Raw genomic sequence first — 20,975 nt, 5'->3', positions numbered from 1 at the left:
AATAAAATTATAATACATCAACCAAACCCATGCCGGCAACATGCTCTTTGTAAAGAGTGGGTGGTAGCGCCTTAGTCAGAGAATCAGCTAACATTGCTCTTGTATTTATATGTTGTATTGCAACAGTAACATCTTTGACTTTGTCTCTAACAACTAGATATTTAATGTCGATCCACTTGGATGCACCACTTGATTTGTTGTTCTTAGAGAAGAAAACCGCAGCCTCGTTATCACAAAATAAGGTTAATGGCCTTGAAATAGTGTCTATGATTTGAAGTCCTGGAATAAAGTTATTCAACCAAACCGCTTGACCAGTAGCATGATAACATGCTACAAATTCTGCTTGCATAGTGGAAGATGCTGTTATCGACTGCTTAGCACTCTTCCATGAAATAGGTCCCCCTGCAAGCATAAATATGTAACCTGATGTGGATTTCTTACTGTCGATACATCCAGAAAAATCTGAATCAGAATAACCAATAACTTCAAGGTTATTTGACCTTTTGTAAGTAAGCATATAATCTTTTGTCCCTTGCAGATAGCGTAAGACTTTCTTGGCAGCTTTCCAATGTTCCATCCCTGGATTAGTTTGATATCGGCCTAGCATGCCAACTGCAAATGCAATATCAGGTCGTGTACAAACTTGTGCATACATTAGACTCCCTACTACCGAAGCATAAGGAATTTGTTGCATTTGAGCACGTTCTAATTCATTTTTAGGACATTGAAATTTACTAAATTTGTCACCCTTTACAATAGGAGCGACACTAGGGGAGCATTTATGCATGTTATATCTTTTAAGCATTTTTTCAATATATGCTCTTTGGGATAAACCCAAGATCCCACGAGACCGATCACGGAAAATTTCAATGCCTATAACATAAGAGGCTTCACCGAGATCTTTCATTTCAAATTTAGTTGAAAGAAAACGTTTTGTCTCATACAACATGTCCAAATCATTGCATGCTAATAAAATATCATCCACGTACAAAACTAGGAATATAAATTTACTCCCACTAATCTTGAGGTATATGCATTGATCTATAGTGTTTTCTTTAAATCCAAATTCGGTTATGACTGTGGATACCAGAATAAATCCTTGTAATTTGGGCTATTTCTCAAAGGCCCGATTTACATCCTGGGCCCCGATTGGTGAATAAAATCCAACCAAGCCCAGCCCGCTCGGATTAGGATTACACCTATAAACCAGCTCGCAGCATCTGCCTCCTCAGCTCCGAAGAAGCAGTCTCCGAGCTGACCACCCCGCGAGTCCGGAAGAAGCGGTCTCCGAGCTGACCACCCCGCGAGTTCGGAAGAAGCGGTCGCCGAGCTGATCACCCCGCGAAGGAATAGGCCAAACCACTCCGCATACAGCACCCCAGAACGCTTCAGACCGACCACGTGTCCACCAGATCGACGGAAGAGGAGCGACGATCTCATCTATAAATAAAGGAAACAGCGGATCTCGCAGGGGACATTGATTTTCATCTTTCTGTACCTTCAATATTCTGTATTCCCAAAATATATTCTGTAGTTCTATGTACGATCGTGATCAATTATAATAAAAGTTATTTCCTCAATTTGTTTCTATTATTATCTAAGTCGTTCTTCGTTATTACTCCGAAATTCAATTCCATTTACGACGAATTCTTGAGATCCACACCATATAAATAAGTCGATATATTCAATATAATAGACATAATATCGTGATTGTTGAGGAACGGATTTCGACATCAACAATTTGGCGCCGTCTGTGGGAAGACTCGAAATCAAGAATTCTAACCTCGAAGAATTGAGTTAATCTCAAATCACGAAGTATGGCTAACGAAAATGAACAAAATGAGATGAATCGAGAGGTTACCTCCGAGATCAAATCTCTTTTGGAAACTCTGGTCGCTGGATCGACCGAGAATAGAGAATTCCAGCAATCTACCCGGACTGCCTTGGAATCGCTGGCTGCCGAACAGGCCGCGCTCAGAGCCGCGTACGCAGCCGATAAGGCTGCAGCTGAAATCGCGAACTCATCAGTTCGACCTGTCGGCCTGGAGACAGGGGATCGAGCTCTCCCGACGGTGACTAGTTTGGATTTCTCTAGGATCCCGGTCACCCCGTCAAGGATAGGATCATCCTACCCAGTGTTTCAGCCAGGGATGTATTCACATCCCGGAGTGATCACCCCGGGTTCCTTGCCGAGCTCCAGCAGGATTCCTCCTCCCCCGGGGGGATCGCCACCTCAGCCCGCACTTCGTCCACTTAGCGCTGAAGAAAGGGAAATCCCATTAGCCCGATTCCCCGCTTCATCTGATTCCCCCGCGAGCTCAGACAAAGCTCCAGCGCAAAACCAGCCAGTCACTAGTACTGCTGCTGCCGTCGCTTTCGTGACCCCAGGAGGATCCGAGCTCGTGACCAACAGGCCCGAGCTGACCGAAATGGAGTTGTTTCGCAAAATGGTAGACGACAAATTTCGCGCTGTTCACTCAAAGATGCATTCTGCCACTAGCTCGGCCCCTGAAATCGACCGTCTAGTAGCCGAAACAGGACGAACCCCCTTTTCAAAAGAGATTAGTAGGGTCAAGATTGGAGATGCGGGAAAGGTCCGACTCCCTAAGTATTCCGGTACGACCAATCCTAAGTCTCACATGACAGCCTTCCGAATTGCCATGGGTCGAGCTCATCTTTATGAACACGAACTCGAGGCAGGATATTGTCAACCGTTTGCCGAAAACCTAACCGGGGCCGCCCTAGATTGGTTCTCCAGGCTCGAGGAAGGCTCGATCAGCAGCTTTCAAAAACTCTCTACCGAATTCCTTAAGCATTACTCTATGCTGGTTGAAGACGAGGCCACCATGGCAGACCTGTGGAATACCCAGCAAACTAATTCCGAGTCCCTCAAAGGCTACATGACTCGCTTCAAAAGCATCATGGCAAAAATCCCGAACATCGATAACGATTCGGCTTTGACCGCTCTAAAAAATGGACTGTGGCATGATTCTCGTTTCCGAGAAGAGATGATAGTCAACAGGCCACCTACCATTGAAGATGCGATTCACCGCGCATCGAACTTCGCAAGAGCCGAAGAAGAAAGGAGTTTCCTGGCTAAGAAACATGGTATCAAGAAAAGTACACCGGGAAGTCTAATCCCCGGGAACTCGCAAGGGGTAGGACCCAACAGGAAAGGGAATACAATCCCAAAAAAAGCGGAGGCCCCACCAGGCTTCGCGTTCAATGTGAACGATGGGAATCGCAGCGAAGCCACTAATAAAAAATGGACTAGAGACCCTAATGCTTACTGCGAATTCCACAAAAGCAATGGCCACAGTACACTCAATTGCGAAACAATGAGAAAAGTCTTAGCAGAAAAATTCGCTAAAGGGGAGCTGAAAGGAATTGACTTGGGACCCCCTCCCAAGAAGAAGACTTTCAACTCACAACCCCGAGGAAACCCTTCTCCCGGAAAAAGGGGAAGAAATGATGAGCAGGATACTCAACCCGAGCCACAAACAAAACCTAGAATCGATTGCATTATTGGAGGTTCGAAGTTCTGTAGGGAATCGATAAACTCCATAAAGGCTCATCAGCGTCAGCTAAAGAACACCTCTACTAGTCTTCCCACGGAAGGTGAAGACGAAGTGTTAATCTCCTTCAAAGGAAGTGAGGTAAAGGGGTTGGTCGCGCCACATGACGATGCCCTGGTTGTCGAACTAGATGTATCAAACTGCATTGTGTCTCGGATCCTGATCGATGGAGGAAGCTCAGTGGACGCGATCTTCAGAAATACTCTGAACAGGATGAACATCGACGAAATCGACATTGAGAGAGAACCAACAGATCTGACCGGTTTTAACGGACTGGTAACGCCCTCTATAGGAGTAATCAAACTCCTTGTCCAAGCAGCCGGAATTAATAAGCTCGTCGAGTTTGTGGTTCTCGACTGTCCATCACCCTTCAATATGATACTTGGGAGGCCGTGGATTCACGGTATGAAAGCCGTCCCGTCCACATACCACCAATGTGTTCGCTTTCCCACTCCAAATGGGATCGCGGAAATCCGTGGAAGCCAAGAAGCATCTCGAATGTGTTACATGAGCAACCACAAAATAAAGAAAGAATTGTTGAACGGTGCCCCATAGCAATTAACGACTGTCGGAACCACTGTTTCCACCCTGCAAGACACAAAGGGAGGGGAGGAACATGTGGAAGAACAAGATTCCCCTCGTCCCGAGTTAACAACACAAGTACAGCTCGATGGATCTAACCCAGATCACCATGTTGGGATCGGATCCGAGCTCAAAGGAAAAATAAGAAGGGATATAATAGCCTTCCTAAAAAGAAATAAAAATACATTCGCATGGTCCACCGAGGACATGCCAGGCATAAGCATCGACGTGGTGTCTCACCAACTCAACGTTGACCCTAGCTTCAAACCCATCAAACAAAAACGGCGAAAACTTGGCCCCGACAGGTCCAAAGTGATCAATGACGAAGTGGAGCGACTACTGAAAGCCGGATCAATCCGAGAAGTAAAATACCCGGATTGGTTAGCAAACACCGTAGTAGTAAAAAAGAAAAATGGTAAGTGGAGAGTGTGCATCGATTTCACTGACCTCAATAAAGCTTGTCCCAAGGACAGCTTCCCTTTACCACACATTGATCAGTTGGTCGAGGCCACAGCTGGGCACAAAATGCTCTCCTTCATGGACGCGTTCTCAGGATACAACCAAATCCTTATGCATCCGGACGATCAGGAAAAAACGGCATTCATCACAGACAGAGGGACTTATTGCTACAAAGTAATGCCCTTTGGCCTAAAAAATGCCGGGGCCACGTATCAACGACTCGTAAACGAAATGTTCTCCGAGAAAATCGGCAAGAATATGGAAGTATACATCGATGATATGTTAGTTAAATCACTCCGAGAGGATGATCACGTCGAACATTTGGAGGAATGTTTCAAGGTATTAAATAAATATCAAATGAAACTGAACCCCGAGAAATGCTCATTTGGAGTATCTTCCGGAAAATTCCTATGATATTTGGTCACGCAACGAGGAATCGAGGCGAATCCTGATCAAATCCGCGCATTGCGCGAAATGCCGTCCCCCCGAAATAAGAGAGAGGTACAAAAACTCACAGGCCGTATAGCTGCCCTTAATCGCTTCATCTCTCGGTCGACGGATAAATGTTTACCCTTTTACCAGCTCCTGAAATCAAACAAGGAGTCAAAATGGAACGACGAATGCGAGAAAGCATTCCGTGAGCTGAAAGAATACTTGGCCAAACCCCCAATCCTCACGAAGCCCGCAATCGGAGAACCACTCTATCTCTACGTGGCTGTGTCGCACGCTGCCATAAGTGGCGTTCTGGTTCGAGAGGATCGAGGAGACCAGAAACCAGTATTTTACATTAGCAAATCCCTCGTCGACGCCGAGACAAGGTACCCTGCTATGGAAAAGCTCGCACTAGCTATCGTCACTTCAGCCCGGAAATTAAGACCGTATTTTCAATCACACACGATCGTTGTAATGACAACCCAGCCGCTGCGAACCTTCCTCCACAGTCCAAATCAATCCGGAAGGTTGACTAAATGGGCAGTAGAGTTAAGCGAATACGACATCGAATTCCGAGCAAGGACGTGTGCAAAATCACAAGTTCTTGCTGATTTCCTTGTGGAGTTTCCGAGAAATGTAACCGAGACCAACCTCGACGAGGATGTTTGGACCTTGAACGTAGATGGCGCCTCATCGAAACAAGGATCTGGCGTGGGGATACGTCTGGTGTCACCCCATGGCGAGGTAATCGAACAATCATTCCGACTCGACTTTGTCGCGTCAAACAACGAAGCTGAGTACGAGGCTCTAATCGCAGGGTATGCAACTAGCTAAAGCCTGCGGGACAAAAAAAGTAAGCGCATATTGCGACTCCCAACTCGTTGCTAACCAATTTAGTGGAGAGTTCGAAACAAGAGACGAACGTATGGAAGCTTACGTGAAGGTAGTACGGGACCTCGCAAAGAACTTCGAAGCCTTCGAACTCACAAGGATCCCGAGAGGAGATAATACATCCCCCGACGCCTTAGCAGCTCTTGCCTCAACATCAGACCCCGGACTCACTAGAGTCATTCCGGTTGAATCAATCAAACAACCTTCTATAGCCATTAGCATTAACACAATAATGGCAATAGAAGTGGGGGATTGGAGGGACGACATCCTGAAATACATCAAAGAGGGAAACGCGCCCGACGACAAGTCAAAAGGGCGAAAATTAAAACAAATTTGCGCTAGATTTTGCATCATCAACGATGTTCTTTTTAAAAGGAGCTTCGCTGGACCATATCTAAGGTGTATCTCCAAGGGCGAATCAGCCCGCATTATCTCCGAAATCCACGAAGGGGATTGTGGGAACCACGCCGGCGGAAGAGCCTTGGCCATAAAAATCAAAAGGCAAGGATACTATTGGCCAACGATGGTGGAGGACTGCGAAGAACACTCCCGACTTTGTGATAAGTGCCAAAGGCACGCCCCAAACATAAAACAACCCGCCGAGGCGCTGTCTTCAATCTCGTCCCCATACCCATTCATGAAATGGTCAATGGACATCGTCGGACCAATGCTTGCCGCCCCCGGTGGATTAAAGTTTTTATTAGTCCTCACCGACTATTTCTCCAAGTGGATGGAGGCCAAAGCCCTATCCCTAATCAAGGATATCGACGTCCAGACCTTCGTATAGAAGGACATCATATGCCGACACGGGGTCCCACAAGAGATCGTCACCGACAATGGCGCCCAATTCATATAAAAAAGGTTTAGACAATTCTGCTCATACCACGGAATAGAACTGAGAATGTCTACACCTAGATATCCACAAGGCAATGGCCATGCCGAGGCCGCCAATAAAACTATCGTAAACTCTCTAAAGAAAAGACTCGACGCTAAGAAAGGTCGATGGGCTGACGAGCTTCCGGGAGCCCTTTGGGCCTATCGATCCAGCCCTCGGCGCCCTACCGGAGAAACCCCATTCTCTCTAGTGCACGGTGTCGAATCAGTCATTCCTGTAGAACACGAAATCCAAACCATAAGGACGATGTGTGCACGCGAGAATGAAGACGCCAACAACTTGGCACTCTCCGATTCCCTCGACTTCATCGAGGAAAAAAGAGATCGAGCTATGGTCAGAATGTTGCAATACCAACAGAGCATCGCCAGGCACTACAATAAAAACCTACGCTTCCGCCACTTCATAGTAGGAGATCTCGTTCTCAGGAAAACATTCCAGAACACAGCAGAGCCTAACGCCGGAAAATTGGGAGCAAATTGGGAAGGACCCTACCGCATTACGAAAATAGTCCACCCAGGAGTTTACGAATTAGAGACTCTGAATGGAACACCCATTCTAAGGTCTTGGAACATCATAAACCTAAAAAAATACTACGTCTAAACCACGTAGAACCCCGAATCGAACTACGTCACGGCTTGATCCCATTCATTGGGTACGTAGGCAACCTTGACTCCAAGGCTCAGCCCCATCCAAAGTTTTAAACACGAGGTCTGTAACGCGACAGACAACGAGTAACGGACTCTTGACTCCGCTTGGTACCCCATCACCACCAACCGAGTCATCAACCTTCACAGGATCAAGGACGGACCCTTGATATCCTCACAGCATCGAGGCTCTCAGTATGATTGGGTAACACTAAGATGGGATCCCTTTGAAATACTGAAAATTAAGATGGGATAAAATAAAACGCAAACACATCCCATAGGCATCGAGGCCATCAAAGCGTCTGAATACCTCACTAAAGGACCATTCACACGCTCTTGAAAACCAATACATAAAACAATACTTCACAAATCGAGAGTATGATCAGAACACGTCTAAGTCCGATGAACATCGAGCAGCGGGCCGAGATAAAGGCATCACTCCTCGGAGATTCAGACACACATTAAGCACAATCGGGACGCGAGTTTTTACAACGTGTCACCAGAAAAAGAAAAGGAAACAACTACGGACCAAAACAGTTTCTTTGAAAAGCAAACCCGAACCATTCTCGGCATAGGATTGATTATCCAGTGTGTAATCTGCTCTATAACAAAACCATAAGGACCAAGCTAAAAACGCTTAGCAGTTCCCACGCAACCTATAATCAACAAAATAGTTCACCAAGAAATGCGAATAAGGACTGATCAAGTTGATACAATAAATCATCCGCCAAATGTTGTTAGAAGGCTTAGCAAAATCCTGTAAACGACTAGGCAGCAAACTGATCAATCAGCTCGGCATTATATTGAGCGAACTGAAAGCTCGCCTGTGACGAACTCAATTAATACATACGTACGGAGAAGAATTCCTCATGTGTAACGAATGGATCCAAACTATCCTACATAAGAGCAGTCGAAATAAAAAGACTTAGCAAAAATCGAGGAATCACAAATGCACGGAAGCCAAATAAAAACTCCGACCCCGGAGTCAAACAAGAGTACGAGCTCGATGAAAGCGACCCCATGGCCAAAATCATCAGAGCAAATAATTATTACAAAGAAAAAGGCATAATAGTCTTGCCCAAAAACAGACGGGCTCATAATTATTCAAAAGAAAATAAAACAACTGGAATGAACTGTGAAAATCATTAGGCTCCGGACTCGGGAACATCTTGGACGACCTCGGTCCCCTCAGGTATTCCCGCCATAGCCAAACCAGCGTTCGAGCCATACTGATCGATGTCCATCGCCACCGAAACATCTTCAGAGCCGCCATCGGGGGATATCCGCTCCGAGTATGGAGTGAAAATCACATCCTCCGCGCCTGCGAGGTCGGGGAGAGGATCAGCGGACAGATCCGCGGTGAACTTGGCAATATCGTCCTTCGCCTCCTGAAGAACTTCGGTGGCATCATCGAGCTCGCCAGCCACCACGTCCTCCAGCACCCCGGCCGCAGCACGGCACTGATCAAGCCTCCGCACGATCACAGCGTTCTTTTCACGAGCTGCGAGGTGAGCCTGGTATTTAGAGATAATGCTCCGATACTTCGCAGATGCGGCCTTCCTACCAGACCGAGTAGCCTGAGTCTTGATCATCTTGGCACTCTTCTGCATCTGAGCGATAAGAGCGTTAGCCCGCTTGAAGTCAGCAGCAGCTCGATTGGCAAAGGTACTCAAATCCTTGTTGCTCGACTCCAGCGCGGTGACCCGATCCCGGTGCTCCTCGATCTCCGATTGAGCAACGCTGAGCTGCCGCTCCTTTTCTGACAACTCTGAACGAGCTGCCTGGGCCTCGATGCCAAGGTCACGGAGCATCTTTTGGTCAAGTCGAGCATGCTTCAGCTCGTCCTCCTTCTTCGCCAGCTCGCCTTTGAGCCCGGTCACCTCTCCCTCCAAGGCTTTCACCTCGGCGTTACGCTCCCTCGAAGCCTCCAAAGACCGTTCCAGTTCGCGAATCCTTCTCTCCGCCACTCGGATCTTGTGCTCATAAGCATAAACCCCCTTGTTGATCTCTGCTTGATACTTTATTAAGACAAACACCAGACGAGATCAGCAACGATAAAAAGAAAAATATATATATATATATATATATATATATATATATATATATATATATTGGATAATATACAAACAACTCAATAAGAGTTAGTACCTTCGTGGCCACCATAGACATCCCCCTATAGATGTTGGCACCCCTCAGAGCCCTTACTTTGTGTTGTCAATGGTGCCCACAAGAAGAGTAATAGTGTCTATTTATGTACATTTGATGTCATATAGTCTTACGAAGACTCTTGCTTGTAATTGCTTATTCATTAATAAAGTTGAAACGTTCATTCATTCTTTCTTTGTTTGAAGCTTTATGATAAAACCTTAGTCTTTTAGTCCATAAACAAACTTAACAACTTACGAAGAGACAAATGTAGATTTGCATGAACAAACTCTTCGTAGTTTGCTTAAAACGATATATTCGCAATCTTAGGGTCAAAGGACTATTGACCTCAGTATGATTGTTAGAAGAATCTATGATGTCTGGTTATGAGGCATTGAGAGTTGGGGACTCTATAGTTCTTCTAGGTATCAATAGAATGTACTGAATTGACCAGTGCACTTCTAGAGACAATATAAGAACAAACCATTTAACCTCTTATGTCTCGAAGTCACTATGTATGAATTGCATCATGCTTACCTTAATCCTGAAATGAGACATGCCATTTCACACCTTAGTATTCTCATTTGAGAAAGTCAGAGTTCGGACTCACTATGTCATTCCGAACAGGGCCTATTGGTGAAATACTAAGTTGTGAGTATGTCATGAGTAACTTTGTGAAGTTCTCATAGATATGGAATTCATGTACAAGATTGCTGAAATGCAATGTATGTCACCTCATGCTTTGTTCCTTGGAGTGTGAATAAATGAACTGGCCAGTGTCCAAATTGAGTCCTGACTCTTTTGGATGAAACAATGTGACTTGTTAGCTCCTCGTCAATACATTGTTTCTAACTTATTCACAAGCGACAAAGGAGTTGAGGAAATAACAGCTAGAAGGGTAAAATGGTAATTTAGTAAATCCCGACTAGCTGATGACATTCATGAAGGGTAAACATAGATAATATTCAGTGGATCCGCTCATTATAATTAGGTGAATTCTTGAGTAGAAAATAAATTCATTTGAACCGAGAGATTTTCAGTGTCAGCTCTTTAGTGGAGTCAGTTGGCATTAAGCTAAACTTGGAAAAGGTTTGTGAACTTTTGAGTCCAAGTGTTTAGCTCAAGCTTTGTTCATTTGGGTCCATGAGGTCACTGTCACGAATCACATCGATAGGAATAGTTAAACTGGAAGCTAAGTCAAAACAAGAACGAAAATAGTTAAAAGGGTATTTTTGTCTTTTGAGACAAAGGATGAAATGAATGTCAATAAATTTTTTGACAAGTTCATTTGATGACTTAATATCACTCGGCCAAGACTTGATCATTGGGCCTTGTGAATTAATTTCATTTCATAAGAATTTTATTGAAAATTCTAAATGGGCTTTTTCTTATGTTGTCATGAACAAGTGAAGAAAATTCTAGAAGCCTTTTCTAGAAGCCATAGGCGCCCAACACTACCCAAAGAGAAAGGGAAATTATTTTGTGCATAAATGTATTTAGATACTTGCCAAAAGAAAAAGAGGAAACAAATTTGCATATTAGATGCACTAGGGAATCGGCCAAGAGAGTAATAGGCAAGCCAAGGAACAAAAAAGGAAACAAATCCTAGCCTTCTAGAAGGCTGCCTTGGGCGCCCAAAGGAATGAGAAATAAGGGTTATTTTGCTCATGAATATGTGATATTCTATAGAAGAGGAAACTACCTTATTGAAGGTAAGACATCTCCTATAAATAGGAGCCTCATTCTTCTCATTTCATTCATTCAACATAAGTTAGAGATTGAGAGACTCTCTCTCTAGACATTGTTGGCCGAACTCCTCTCTCTCTCTCTTTCTAGTTTATTTTCGATTTTTCTTGTTTTTGCACCTAGGTCATCACTCGACCTAGTGTTTAGCTCTGCGACTTCGAGACTCGTTCTTAAGTCGTAGTGTTTAAAAGTGCCCACTCACTGATTCCTTCTTTTCGAGTGATTTAGTGATAGAAACTTTCGTGGTTGCTCGAGGTGCCGAGGAAAGAAAGAGAGACGTGCTGCGAGGGGAGACGAGCGTTGCAAACTTTCCACAAGCTTCTTCAAAGTTCAAGCTTCAAGAAAGGTTAGTAAACTTCTAGCTCATATTGGTTTTTAATTACATGTACTTGCACTTGTCTAGGTTAGTAAAAACTGTTTTACTTGTAAAAGAAAATTTTTAAAATTTCGCCGCTTACCGAAGCGTTAATTATTTTCTAAAACCCTAGATCGATTCCAACAAATGGTATCAGAGCTATGGTCAAACATTAGCATGTACATGTTTTTAAAATTATGAGCTTGAAAATCGTTTTCGAAAGTTTACTAATTTTGTGACAAGTTAGAATTGTAATCTTAGATATTTTTTAATTTAATGCTCTTGTCTTTAAATTAAAAAGCATGTTGATTTTCTATGAGTTTGGGATGTTTTTAAAACACATTAGAATCAGTTCTAAAAGTTTTTAATTTTTTATATTGAAAAACGTGTTTTAAAGGTTTGAGAAATTTCGGTAAATTTTGTGACTAGTTACTTTGTCTTTCTAGTTTCTTTTATTTACCGTATTCGTTTTATGCTTGTTGTTATTTCTTTTATTCTATGTTATTACCCTGCTAATAAAACACAAATTAAAGCTTTAAACAACATTTTAAAACGTTCCGTTACACTTGATTCTTTTTCGCACCTAAAAAGGACCAAAGTTTTAATTTATTTCTTTTTCTTCGAGCTGGAGTAAACCCGCATTAAAAGTGGCATAACTCTCTTCTCAGAAATCTAAATTTAATGATTCTTGAATCAAATTAAAGCTATGTCTGTCCTCTGTCCAATGCCACCGGTTTCGGCTCAAAAGGACATCGGAGCCGCCAGATATGGTGATTTTACTCCGAGGTGTGCGGCTGTCTGAAACTCCAGTTTTTTAGAAATCCGGATTTTCAAACCCCACTACCATGAGTTATAGAACTCTAATGAGAAAATTTTCTTGAGCAAAAATGTTTTTCATATGATTATAAACATGATGTGTAAGATTAAAATGTTTTGATTTTTGAAAGTTTAATTGAAATTGAATTTTTACAAAACTAGTTTGAATTTTGAAAAACCGTTTTCACTTTCAAACTTGAAAATATTTTGTCATCCAAATCAAATAAATTTTCAAAATGTTTTCAAAACTATATCTATATCACATATGTTCAAAATCTATATGCTCTTGAAAATTTGAGTGGGAGGTCTCCTTGTAGACAAGCCGAAAAATAAAAAGATGTGTAATCTCAAACTTTCAAGTGTTCGAGTGAGTTGAAGTTCACACTTCCCTCACGCACTTTCCCGAAATAGAAAATAGGAAAAGATCGAGTATGTACCTTGTGCTTTTATGCACTAATACTGCTCTGAACATGTCGATCTAGGATTCTCTTCTACTTGTCCGCTCTGTCGCTCTCTAACTAGGAAATTTGTTTCCGAACTTATAAGAGTCGATGAACCAACTCCAAAAACTAAGTGGGAGGGTTATATTCGTTGTTTGTAACCCGCGATCCCCAACACTAGTGAAAGATGCAATAACGTGGGACTAAGAGCCGCTCTTGCGACCCTCACTTAAATGTGAGTACTCCAAGGCGTTATTGCTTCGATCATTGCTCAATGAGCTACGTCCGAGAGTGATGCAATGATGACAAGGCCTCCCCTTGGGGGATTGTTTTTCAAAGCTGATCTTTTGGACTAAGTGGTTGGTTGCACACTTAGGCTCAATCCCTAGTATCCTCCCTTGAGGCTCTGCGAAAGGATGTGAGTGATCAAACCAATTTAAAAGGTGGCTAGTCAAAATAGATGTATTGACATCTTGGCTTAGCATTAATGATGTGTCATTTACTTATAAATGGAGATTTTTTGCGGCCTTCTCTTGAGGGAGTAAATTATCGTTTAGTTTATAACACCTTTGGATTTTATAAAAGTCTTAATAAAACTTAAATCCTAAACCAAAGACTAATCATAAACTTGTTTCAACTTACATAGGCAATATGTCTCTCAACCATCTCTCAATCTTTCTTTCCTCGAATAAACTCGAAAACGAAAACTACGTAGATTCGAAACGTAACCTCGACATAATACCTACCGTTACCAAGCACAAATGGGTACTCACCACCCCGTGTCCTCCTCTGACGAATGATGATTCGACTCAAGAGGACAATGACGCCTTAGCGGCCTGGCTTCGATCCGATGAGATTGTGAGGTGCTATATCTTGGCATCTATGAACAATATGCTGAAAGAGCAACATCGTGACATCGAGACTGCCGCCGAAATGCTCTACAATCTCCTTGAGATGTTTGGAGGGCAAGGACGTCAAACAAGGCTACAAGCAGTCCGACAGTTTATGAACTGTCGCATGAAGGCTAGGACTCCTGTTAGGGACCATATGATGCTGATCATTAGTTACCTAAATGAAATGGAAATCCTAGGATCTGAGATTGATGGGAAGAATATCATAGATATGATCTTAGAAACTCTCCCCGCATCTCTTGATACCTCCAAGCTGAACTACTCCATTAAAAAGCTAAAGTACACTGTTACCGAGCTTATGGAGGAACTTCACACTGCTGTAGGTTTCACTAAGAAAAAGAGGAATCAAGGAGAGGCACATGCTACTGAGCAAAAAGCCTCCGCCTCTGGAACTGTGAAGAGACCTTACAAGGCCGATAAAAAGAACTGTCCCGCCTATCTCAAAGCAAAGGAACATAGTATTGTACTAGTTACCGAAGCATGCTTAGTAGCTGATAATGTATCAACGTGGATTCTTGACTCCGCTGCTACTAACCATATTTGCTGTTCCTTGAATGGTTTCAAGAAAACCAAAAGCTTAGAGGAAGGCGAGTTCTGTTTCAAATGGGGTGATGGGAGCCTGGTGTCTGCAAAGGCTGTGGGATCCGTGACGCTGTCTTTTGAAGACCGCACTTTAAACTTGAATAATGTTTATTTTGTTCCTACCTTTGGGAAGAACTTAATATCCGTTGCTCGTCTTCGTGAGCAAGATTATTGTTTAAAGTTCATTAAGAATGGAATTCGTATTTCGTTTCCTGATAATTCTTTTGTCACTGATGCATGTATGAAGAATGCTCGTTTCTACATCTATCCCACTCAACCTTCTCTTTTAGACACCGAAATAGATAACGATCTAATTAGGGAGCCAAAGAGGATCAAACTTTCTGAATCCTCCGATCTAACAAAATCAACATACCTCTGGCACTTAAGACTTGGTCATATCAGTCTAGAAAGGATTAAGAGACTTGTGAGGGATGGTCCACTCCAAGCCTCTGCAATAGGTTCACTACCTACTTGTGAATCCTGCATAGAAGGAAAAATGACTAAGCGACCTTTCTCTGATAAAGGTCGAAGAGCCACTGAGTTGCTGGAACTAATACATTCTGATGTATGTGGTCCGCACAACCAACAGGCACGTGGAGGATACGAATACTTCGTTACCTTCACTGATGATTACTCAAGATATGGGTTTGTCTATTTGCTTAAACACAAATCCGAGACCTTTAACGTATTTAAGGTCTTTAGGGCTTTAGTGGAAAAGCAAACTGGCAAAGTGATCAAAACCCTTCGATCCGATCGAGGTGGTGAGTATATGTCTGGAGAGTTCGATGACTTTCTTAAAGAAGAAGGTATCGCTTCTCAGCTTACCGCACCTGGCACACCTCAACAAAACGGAGTGTCAGAGAGAAGAAACCGAACTCTTATGGAGATGGTTAGATCGATGATGAGTTACTCATCACTCCCGCTTTCTTTTTGGGGATATGCCCTCGAAACAGCCGCTTATATTCTGAACCAAGTTCCGTCCAAAACGGTTCCTGGTACTCCTTATGAAAGATGGACTGGCCGTAAAGTGAATCTTGGCCGCATCGAAATTTGGGGTTGCCCTGCACACGTGCTGAGGCAAAAGACTAGCAAGTTGGCTAGTAGGTCAGAATTGTGCCTGTTTGTAGGATATCCGAAGGAAACCAAAGGTTTTACTTTCTATAGTCCCGAGGACGATAAGACTTTCGTTAGCACGAATGCTCGTTTCCTTGAGGAGGACTTTATGAAGGATGCAAAACCTAGAAGCAAAATTGTGCTTGAAGAAAAGTTGGGTGAGGAAGCTTCTACCTCATCTGTAAGAACTGTTCTTACCCCAACTGAAACACAACCTAACTCATCAGAATCTCGTCAAGTAGTACTTAGACGTAGTGGGAGGGCTACTCAAAAGCCTGACAAGTACATGTCTTATGGAGACTCTCTTGTAGCCGTCTCCGACATGGATGACCCTGTTTCCTATAGCCAAGCGATGGCTTGTTCTGAATCAAACCTTTGGCTTGACGCCATGAAAGTTGAAATGCACTCGATGTATGTCAACAAAGTCTGGAAACTTGTAGACCTTCCTGAAGGGATTAAACCCGTAGGGTGTAAGTGGATATACAAGAAGAAAAGGGGTCCTGATGGGAACGTCGAGACGTTCAAAGCACGACTTGTGGCGAAGGGTTATACCCAACAAGAAGGGATTGACTATGAAGAAACCTTCTCGCCAGTCGCAATGCTTAAATCCATCCGCATACTCCTATCCATAGCTGCAGCTCTCGACTATGAGATCTGGCAAATGGATGTCAAGACAGCCTTTCTGAATGGCAATCTTGACGAGCGCATTTACATGGCTCAACCAGACGGTTTCGTGGATAAAGGTCAAGAGACCAAGGTTTGTGAGTTGCTTAAATCCATTTATGGACTAAAGCAAGCATCTAGGTCATGGAATATTAGATTCGATGAACCTGTAAAAAGCGTTGGCTTTGAACAGTCGATAGATGAGCCTTGTGTTTACAAATTAATACACGAAAGTAAAGTTGTGTTTCTGGTACTATATGTCGATGATATACTACTCATTGGTAATGACGTGGGTAAGTTATCTGAGGTTAAGGTCTGGCTGGCAAAGCAATTCGATATGAAGGATCTAGGAGAAGCCGCATACATTCTGGGAATCCAAATCTTTCGAGATAGGAAAAACCGGACCATGTCGCTCTCTCAAGCATCTTATATTGATAAGGTGATGGATCGCTTCTCGATGCAAGACTGCAAGAGGGGTCAAACACCCTTTAGGCATGGAGTTTCACTCTCTAAGGACCAGTCTCCCAAGACTGCACAAGAGATTGAAGACATGAGGAAGATTCCTTACGCCTCTGCCGTAGGAAGCCTCATGTATGCCATGCTTTGCACTAGACCTGACATCTGTTTCGCCGTTGGCGTAGTTAGTCGTTTCCAATCCAACCCTAGACCCGAGCACTGGATTGATGTTAAGCATGTTCTTAAGTATCTTCGAAGAACTAGGAACTTGATGCTTACATACTCAGGTACTGACCTGACTATGACGGGATATACCGACTCCGAGTTTCAAGCGGATAAGGATTCCAGGAAATCCACTTCGGGATCTGTGTTCATCCTTAATGGTGGAGCTGTTGTGTGGAGAAGTATTAAGCAATCTTGCATTGCTGACTCCACAATGGAAGCAGAATATGTGGCTGCAAAGAGTCTGTATGGCTTAGAAAATTCCTTAAGTATTTGGAATTTGTTCCAAACGTCGACGAGCCCATGACCCTTTATTGTGATAATAGTGGGGCTGTCGCTAACTCAAAGGAACCTAGAAGCCATAAGCGCTCTAAACATATTGAGAGGAAATACCATTTGATTCGAGAGATCGCGCAACGCGGAGACGTGGAGGTGAAGTAGATCTCTGGAAGATCCATTCACCAAGGCCCTAGCGAACATGGTCTTCGACCAACTTCGAGAGTGATTAGGCATGTAGGACTACTAATTGTTAGAAGAATCTATGATGTCTGGTTATGAGGCATTGAGAGTTGGGGACTCTATAGTTCTTCTAGGTATCTTCCGAAGGTACTGAATTGACCAGTGCACTTCTAGAGACAATATAAGAACAAACCATTTAACCTCTTATGTCTCGAAGTCACTATGTATGAATTGCATCATGCTTACCTTAATCCTGAAATGAGACATGCCATTTCACACCTTAGTATTCTCATTTGAGAAAGTCAGAGTTCGGACTCACTATGTCATTCCGAACAGGGCCTATTGGTGAAATACTAAGTTGTGAGTATGTCATGAGTAACTTTGTGAAGTTCTCATAGATATGGAATTCATGTACAAGATTGCTGAAATGCAATGTATGTCACCTCATGCTTTGTTCCTTGGAGTGTGAATAAATGAACTGGCCAGTGTCCAAATTGAGTCCTGACTCTTTTGGATGAAACAATGTGACTTGTTAGCTCCTCGTCAATACATTGTTTCTAACTTATTCACAAGCGACAAAGGAGTTGAGGAAATAACAGCTAGAAGGGTAAAATGGTAATTTAGTAAATCCCGACTAGCTGATGACATTCATGAAGGGTAAACATAGATAATATTCAGTGGATCCGCTCATTATAATTAGGTGAATTCTTGAGTAGAAAATAAATTCATTTGAACCGAGAGATTTTCAGTGTCAGCTCTTTAGTGGAGTCAGTTGGCATTAAGCTAAACTTGGAAAAGGTTTGTGAACTTTTGAGTCCAAGTGTTTAGCTCAAGCTTTGTTCATTTGGGTCCATGAGGTCACTGTCACGAATCACATCGATAGGAATAGTTAAACTGGAAGCTAAGTCAAAACAAGAACGAAAATAGTTAAAAGGGTATTTTTGTCTTTTGAGACAAAGGATGAAATGAATGTCAATAAATTTTTTGACAAGTTCATTTGATGACTTAATATCACTCGGCCAAGACTTGATCATTGGGCCTTGTGAATTAATTTCATTTCATAAGAATTTTATTGAAAATTCTAAATGGGCTTTTTCTTATGTTGTCATGAACAAGTGAAGAAAATTCTAGAAGCCTTTTCTAGAAGCCATAGGCGCCCAACACTACCCAAAGAGAAAGGGAAATTATTTTGTGCATAAATGTATTTAGATACTTGCCAAAAGAAAAAGAGGAAACAAATTTGCATATTAGATGCACTAGGGAATCGGCCAAGAGAGTAATAGGCAAGCCAAGGAACAAAAAAGGAAACAAATCCTAGCCTTCTAGAAGGCTGCCTTGGGCGCCCAAAGGAATGAGAAATAAGGGTTATTTTGCTCATGAATATGTGATAATCTATAGAAGAGGAAACTACCTTATTGAAGGTAAGACATCTCCTATAAATAGGAGCCTCATTCTTCTCATTTCATTCATTCAACATAAGTTAGAGATTGAGAGACTCTCTCTCTAGACATTGTTGGCCGAACTCCTCTCTCTCTCTCTTTCTAGTTTATTTTCGATTTTTCTTGTTTTGGCACCTAGGTCATCACTCGACCTAGTGTTTAGCTCTGCGACTTCGAGACTCGTTCTTAAGTCGTAGTGTTTAAAAGTGCCCACTCACTGATTCCTTCTTTTCGAGTGATTTAGTGATAGAAACTTTCGTGGTTGCTCGAGGTGCCGAGGAAAGAAAGAGAGACGTGCTGCGAGGGGAGACGAGCGTTGCAAACTTTCCACAAGCTTCTTCAAAGTTCAAGCTTCAAGAAAGGTTAGTAAACTTCTAGCTCATATTGGTTTTTAATTACATGTACTTGCACTTGTCTAGGTTAGTAAAAACTGTTTTACTTGTAAAAGAAAATTTTTAAAATTCCGCCGCTTACCGAAGCGTTAATTATTTTCTAAAACCCTAGATCGATTCCAACACTTTGCCCAAAGGCGCAGTAGGGTACCTGATCTGCCTCATCAGGAAGGCTGACGAACTGCCGTCTTCGTAGATGGGGTGGTTACGCTCAAAGTGAATCACCACGTTGTTCGGCTTCGAGTCCGATTTAGGCACCTCGTCAGGGGACGTGGGACCCGAAGAAGTCAGCTCGCCGGGACCAATCACCGCGCCCCTCTCCTTTGGAGCAGCACTCTTTGGGAGCGAGCTACCTTCAGTATCCACCATCCCGTCACTTTTGGCGGACCCAATCGGAGCAACTGATCCTGGCAGTTCGACAGTTGCCTCACCACCACTTCCCACGTAGCCGACCTTCTCCTTCTTTTTCTTTTTGGCAGCCCGTTTCTACTCCTTCTCCACCTCGGCGGCCGAAATGAAAACGCCCTCCTTCGAAGACTTCTTTCCTTTGCCCTTCTTGGCCACGACCTCGACCTCGGGAGTCGGCTTAACCACCCCGGCTTTTCTCTTCACAGCACTCACAGGCGATCGCAACGCCACCTCGGGATCAGCCTGGACGGGTTGAGGACTCTTCTCAGCGCGTCCCTCAACTCCAACACCATCAGGCGGGCCAGGCGAGCTCGCCCCACAAGTATCTTCCTTCTCCGCTGTTCGCTCTGGAGCGGTCGAACCGTCGAGGATTTGGGGTACCTCGCCTTTCTGTGCATCCTTCTTGGCTTGACGAAGTCTCTTCTTCTCAGCCACATAGTCAACTTCGGCATCCATGTCACCCCGCTTACAATCCTCGCCTATGGTTAAAAATTTTTAAATAAAAAAAAAAAAAAAACATTCCAATACAACACCTTCTGCAAGTCCAATAAAATAATAGGTTATACTCACCAGGAACACCTCGATCAATCTCAGGACGAGCCCAATAACCCGACTCGACGAAACGATCTGAGTTGAAGTGTTTCCAGTCCAAACTTCCAGTTCGCAACACCTCGAGCTTTCCCAGGAACTCCGCGTCAACCTTGGGCGCCGTGATTTTCGCTATAAAAAATATATATATATAAAAAATCACAAAAATCAATTCTTGACATATCATAAAAAGACCAAGTAGCGAATGACAAATCCTAATTCTATACCCGGAGAAGAAGCCCACTCGAGGCATAACCTTTGATGAAACGAGCCGACCGAGTGCTCATTTATCTCAAAGAAAAATCTTCTCCGACCCCAATGAGTGTCTTTCTCAGGTAACCCCTCTAAAACACCTCGACCCGCAGCATTAGCAAGATAAAATGTAACCGGGGTAAGTTTGGAGTTACGTTTGATATGACCTAAACGAACCAGGTCGGCCACCGTGAGCTCGACCTCGTTCTCCTTGGCTAAGGTAATCAACCCAGATATTTTCCTAAGGAAATTGGGGCACATTTGGGGAATGGATATCTTTAGGGCTTCTAGATATTCTAAAAGCAAAGGGTCCACAGGAAATCTCAGCCCGCAATCCCTGAAAAAGATTTCATATACGCAACAATAGCCCGCAGAGGTATCTGATGCTGTAAACTCGGGACTAGGAAGGGCTAAGGCCACGTTCTGAGGAATATCAAATTCATCGAAAAAGTCGACAAGTTCGTCCTCAGAAACCGTGGTGGGACCTCTGAGGTCCTTAGAAATCTCATC

General features: G+C 43.3%; 2 protein-coding genes across 2 annotated transcripts; both read left to right on the top strand.

The window, feature by feature from the left end:
• Positions 1-1,817: 1,817 nt before the first annotated feature.
• On the top strand, positions 1,818-4,130 carry LOC149393227 (uncharacterized). The gene has a single exon (XM_089617950.1). The coding sequence runs from the start codon at positions 1,818-1,820 to the stop codon at positions 4,128-4,130; it is 2,313 nt and encodes a 770-aa protein (XP_089474076.1).
• Positions 4,131-6,840: 2,710 nt separating this feature from the next.
• On the top strand, positions 6,841-7,434 carry LOC149393226 (uncharacterized). Its single transcript, XM_089617949.1, has one exon. It carries the CDS (start codon positions 6,841-6,843, stop codon positions 7,432-7,434), a length of 594 nt encoding a protein of 197 aa, XP_089474075.1.
• The last annotated feature ends 13,541 nt before the right edge of the window (positions 7,435-20,975 follow it).

The sequence above is a fragment of the Urtica dioica genome, chromosome 6, assembly GCF_054948205.1.
Source record: "Urtica dioica subsp. dioica isolate 48M chromosome 6, U.dioica_male_clone48M_v1_H2, whole genome shotgun sequence".
NCBI classification, from domain to species: Eukaryota; Viridiplantae; Streptophyta; class Magnoliopsida; order Rosales; family Urticaceae; genus Urtica; species Urtica dioica.
This window is presented reverse-complemented; position numbering and strand designations above follow the sequence as displayed.

What these genes read in the sequence shown, in the direction of transcription:
- LOC149393227 (XM_089617950.1), top strand. Translation starts at nt 1,818, where the DNA reads ATGGCTAACGAAAATGAACAAAATGAGATGAATCGAGAGGTTACCTCC.
- LOC149393226 (XM_089617949.1), top strand. Translation starts at nt 6,841, where the DNA reads ATGTCTACACCTAGATATCCACAAGGCAATGGCCATGCCGAGGCCGCC.